This window comes from Polyodon spathula, chromosome 16 (genome assembly GCF_017654505.1).
Source record: "Polyodon spathula isolate WHYD16114869_AA chromosome 16, ASM1765450v1, whole genome shotgun sequence".
In the NCBI taxonomy this organism is placed as follows: domain Eukaryota; kingdom Metazoa; phylum Chordata; class Actinopteri; order Acipenseriformes; family Polyodontidae; genus Polyodon; species Polyodon spathula.
Genome location: NC_054549.1, coordinates 980,040 through 984,520, shown reverse-complemented (window position 1 = coordinate 984,520; position 4,481 = coordinate 980,040). Strand labels below are relative to the sequence as shown.

The 4,481-nt window shown below is 41.3% G+C and overlaps 1 protein-coding gene across 1 annotated transcript; it reads left to right on the top strand.

Moving 5' to 3' along the window:
• Positions 1-300: 300 nt before the first annotated feature.
• LOC121328455 (lysophosphatidic acid receptor 6-like) lies at positions 301-4,090 on the top strand. Its single transcript, XM_041273127.1, has 2 exons — positions 301-480; positions 2,633-4,090. Exon 2 carries the CDS (start codon positions 2,755-2,757, stop codon positions 3,709-3,711), a length of 957 nt encoding a protein of 318 aa, XP_041129061.1. The 5' UTR covers positions 301-480; positions 2,633-2,754; the 3' UTR covers positions 3,712-4,090.
• Positions 4,091-4,481: the final 391 nt, after the last annotated feature.

Genomic DNA, 4,481 nt, shown 5'->3' with positions numbered 1-4,481 from the left:
AAACTGCAGAATTCTGGTCTCGCTGCCACAGTCCCCCTTATTCTTTTTTGTTCTAGTCTTTCCCTTAATCTTAATGTTGGAGATCAGGCTGCTCTTCGCTGGACTGTACCCAACCCCACACAATGTCGTCTTGCATTGCAGGGACTAGGTGATGCTAAACTTCTGGCCAGTGCTGTACACCTCCATAGACTGAGTTTATTTGTCAACAGTAACCTCTTGTTTTTCCATGCTGGGTTCGGATGTTGTAGAAGTGAGACTCAATTCATGTGGGCGAGTGTAACCCTTCCTCTTCTGCTCTTGACTTCCTGTCTCTGGTCTGCACTGTGCTCGGTACAACTGAGCTGCAGAGTGTTTCCACAGAGGTGAGATGCATGCTCTTTGATGAAAACAAGTCATGGGTGGTGGGCAGCCAGCCATTCTTTAACTTAGTTTTTGCATTGTGGAACCAGACTGATCTCCTCCAATGTGCTCCTCTACCTGGTAAGTGCTTTGAAATGTTCTTACAGGTGACATTTAGCAAGTAGAAAGAGTCTGAGACATGATGCCTGTATGTGGCATGGCAGTGTTACCAGGCTACCCTTACCCAAGGGTCTGTGCTGTGGTTCTGTAGTAGGAGTCGTGGTAGTAAAGGGCAATGGGATTAGCCTTTATCAGAATGGAACACAGTGTTACAGGACTGTCAGATTTCTTGCTAGGGTTTCTTCAGGGCAGTGCACAGCTATTTTAATGGTTTCTTAAAGTCATTTTTCCTCTTAGCCAAGCCGTTTCTATTCAGTCAGTGAGTTCACATGTAAAACACAGAGCTTGAATCTTGCACGGGTCCTCAGCCCTTGGTTTCAGATCTACCTCTGAATAAGTGTATTATGAAATGATCAGGAGCCAGGAGTTTGGTGTTAAAAACATTGTTCTTCCTGTGTTTCTGCTGAACAGATCCTATTAGTAACCCTCCAGGTGTGACTCATTGATGAAGTGGGATTGATCGGTTCATTCAGATTTACCAGGGGGCCTGTTTGTTGAAACTCCTGGTACCTGTTTATTTCAGTGATACTGCATGTATACCTACACTAGAGCAGTTCTGAAATCCAGAGCTGGGTAGACTGGTTTGTGAAGACAGGGAAGAAGGATACTTCTTTATTTAACACCAGAAAACCCCCTTTGACACCAGACAACTTTTGTTTCTGTTTCAAATGTATTATTCTGTTTGGTTTTTGAAAATCAAAACACGGGTATTAAATGCAGTGAGACTGGCAGTCTCAGTTTAGTCACAAAAAAATGATTTGGACAAAATAGTTGTCAATATTTTAGAAGCTTTTTTTGTTTGTTTCCTTGCTTGTGCTTTGTTTTATTTTTAGTTTTTACACAGTGCTGGGGGTTTGGAATAGGTTACCAAACCACATTTTTGATGCTGAATTATTAGTATCCTTTAAGAGCTGACCAGAAACATTTATGGAACAATCAGCTACTAGGAACCAGGCAAGCACTGATGGGCCGAATGGCCTCCTCTCATTCGTAATGGTCTTATAGTTGATACTCTAAGATGGCAGTCTCTGCTTGAGAGATGCCAGCACTGAATAGCAGGCAGGGAAACTGGAGCATTACTTTCAACTTCAGTTCTACAGTAACCCAAATGCCCAGGTTCTAGTTTTATACAAAAAAACATAATAAAGTGTGACTGCAGGCAGTTTACACAATGAGAACATCGTCAGTACTTCAGGAAGTTAGGAGGCAAACACACACACTGCTCATTAACGCATTTCTGAATACAAAATATAAAGGGTTCTGCCTTCTGGCTTGACTTGATCAAACAGAATTGGTAATAAGAACTACATGTGTATAATCATGGGTTTTCTCTCAAATTAAAATTGATTAAATGCACTGACTATTTTAAGAAGCATAAATCCTGTTTTTTGTATCAATTGAACATTATATTGAAATTAGTGTTCCTTAGAACTTTAATTTGATAGCATTCAACTGTACAAAATCTATTTAAATTCCCATTCAAATGCAAAACGCTGTTTCTGAAACCAAGAAATATTTTTTCACTTATCAATAACCTATAATTAAAATCTTTCTGCTTGATAGGCACAATTAATAACAAAGACATTTATTCAACCAATTTCACTAAATCAAAGCAGATTTTACTATTTATATTTTCATTTAAAACTTGAGACCTTGTTTTCAGTACACATGTTTTATTAGACAAACCTGAACCTCAAAACGAATGGAAACATTGCCACTGTACGTTTATTTATGCTTCACACATTGTTATTTATTAGTGGGTAAAATATCAGCAGAACTCTTCCTGAGCAGTGCAAGAGACAAGACCTGCATTCAAACAGGTCTTGCATATAGTATCTGAGCCCAAGTGCTGTGCAATTCAGACTATAAGGAACTTGTTAGAACAAGTTCTGGTTTGGAATAGATTGAAAGAGTCACAAGTTAGTACTGTTGCCTTAGAGAATGAGGAAGATAGCATTACTGTGGTTGCCTATGAGCAATGTTATTGGCCCTTATAACTGTTTTGAAGTGTGGATAAGGGGCTGGCAGGCAGATATGAGACTGGGTTCTAACACTCGAGCGGAGCTATGCTGTTTATTGTTTTTTTGAAATATATTCTCATCATTATTTACAGGAGATTTCCCGGACAGCTTCAGTACAGTGTGCCTGAATTAATCTTGTGTGGAAGCAGAGCCAGCATCCTCACACTTCCAGTAGTTGAGTCCACTGCATCATCTGTGAATTACTAGCTGAAACATGTCAGCTTTTGAAAATGAACCTTGCAGCACAGCCACTGCTGACTTCCAGTACTATCTTTTCCCTGTGGTTTACAGTGTGGTGTTTGTGTTGGGAATGATTGGCAATTTGGGAGCTCTTTACTTCTTCATTTGCAAAGTGACAAACCACAGCTCTTCAGATGTGTACATTACCAACCTGGCTGTGGTGGACACTATATTTCTGTGCACCCTGCCTTGCAGAATTCATTACCACCTCAACCACAACAACTGGATATTCGGGGACTTGGCCTGCAGGATCACTGGGACTCTGTACTTCACTAATATCTACATCAGCATCGCCTTCCTTACATGTATTTGCATTGACCGCTACATTGCTGTGGTGTATCCCCACACTTACCTGAGAATCAGAAACACGCACCTCACGTTAGTGGTTAGTTTGTGCGTCTGGGTCGTCGCAGTGAGTATAATGTTGCCTTTGCTGCTTGGCGGTCCATTGGACAGCACATCTGAGAATAACACCACCAGGTGCTTTGAGAACTTCTCATTTGAAGACTGGACTCACCGGATGGCAGCTTACAACATATGCGCCCTGCTGTTTGGTTCTGCGATCCCTTTGAGCATCACCATGATCTGCTACCCGCTATTACTCAAACGCATCTCCAAAATCACAACCCCCAGCAGCAGACGAGCCCTTAGCATCATCTACCTGATTCTCACCATCTCTGTCACCTGCTTCCTCCCATACAGCATCACCCATCTCCTCTACTACCTGTCCAGGCTTCGTATCATCACCAACTGCTCTTTCCTTCATGGGATCTACAAGATGCGGAGAGTCACCATGGCTATTGTCAGCTGTAACAGCTGTCTGGATCCTGTGCTGTATTATTTCGCAACCAGGAAATTCAAGTGGAGTTTCCTGAAGTGTCTCAAACCAAAGAGAACAAAAAGGGTCTACACCATTTACACAGCTAAATAAATATTTGGAGTGATTGTCAACTGAATATGAGACTAGATGCTTACACAGGAAGATACAAGGAGCTGTGTTTATTTCACTCATGAGGAATAAACAACAAGCTGCTTTCTCTATTGCCTGATGTGCTTTTCAGCCAGTAAATACGCTTTTAGGCAGAAGACCCTGCTGAGGTGAAATGGAGGTTACACAGCAGCAGATCACTGTACCTGCAATGAAGGCATCCAGCTGATACATTTCCTGTACTAAATGAACTGTTTGTGAGACCCGCACAACAAATGAAAGATTTAATGGAACCGTTTCAAAGATTCATTGTAGCTCAATCAGTGTCAGGCTAAGGTTTTGTAGTTCCAAACATTTTCTTGTGATAAAAAAATGAATACAAATAAAACCCATTGTAAGCTTCCCTGTTTTTGTTTCTTTTCCTTTCACATTGTCCTGCATATAAGAGCATTATAAATGAGAGGAGGCTGCTCAGCCCATCAATGCTCCTAGTAGCTGATCTCTCACGTGTCGTTAGGTCTGAAAGCATCCCAGTGATCCGGCATCAACAACATGGCCACAGGTATGTGCTGAACAGTGTTGCAGCAATGCTTTTCTACCTTTACTGGTTTCCCAATGTGTTCATCTACACGGACATTTACAAAGACAATGCATGTGAACAGAAAACATCTCAAATGTAACATGTCCAATATTGAGTGCAGCAGTATATCCGCAAACTACCATTTCAATTCTCCTGACACATACTTTACGTATTCAACCCATATACTGTGTGC

Coding starts and splice junctions, on each gene's coding strand:
- LOC121328455 (XM_041273127.1), top strand. CDS start 2,755: ATGTCAGCTTTTGAAAATGAACCTTGCAGCACAGCCACTGCTGACTTC.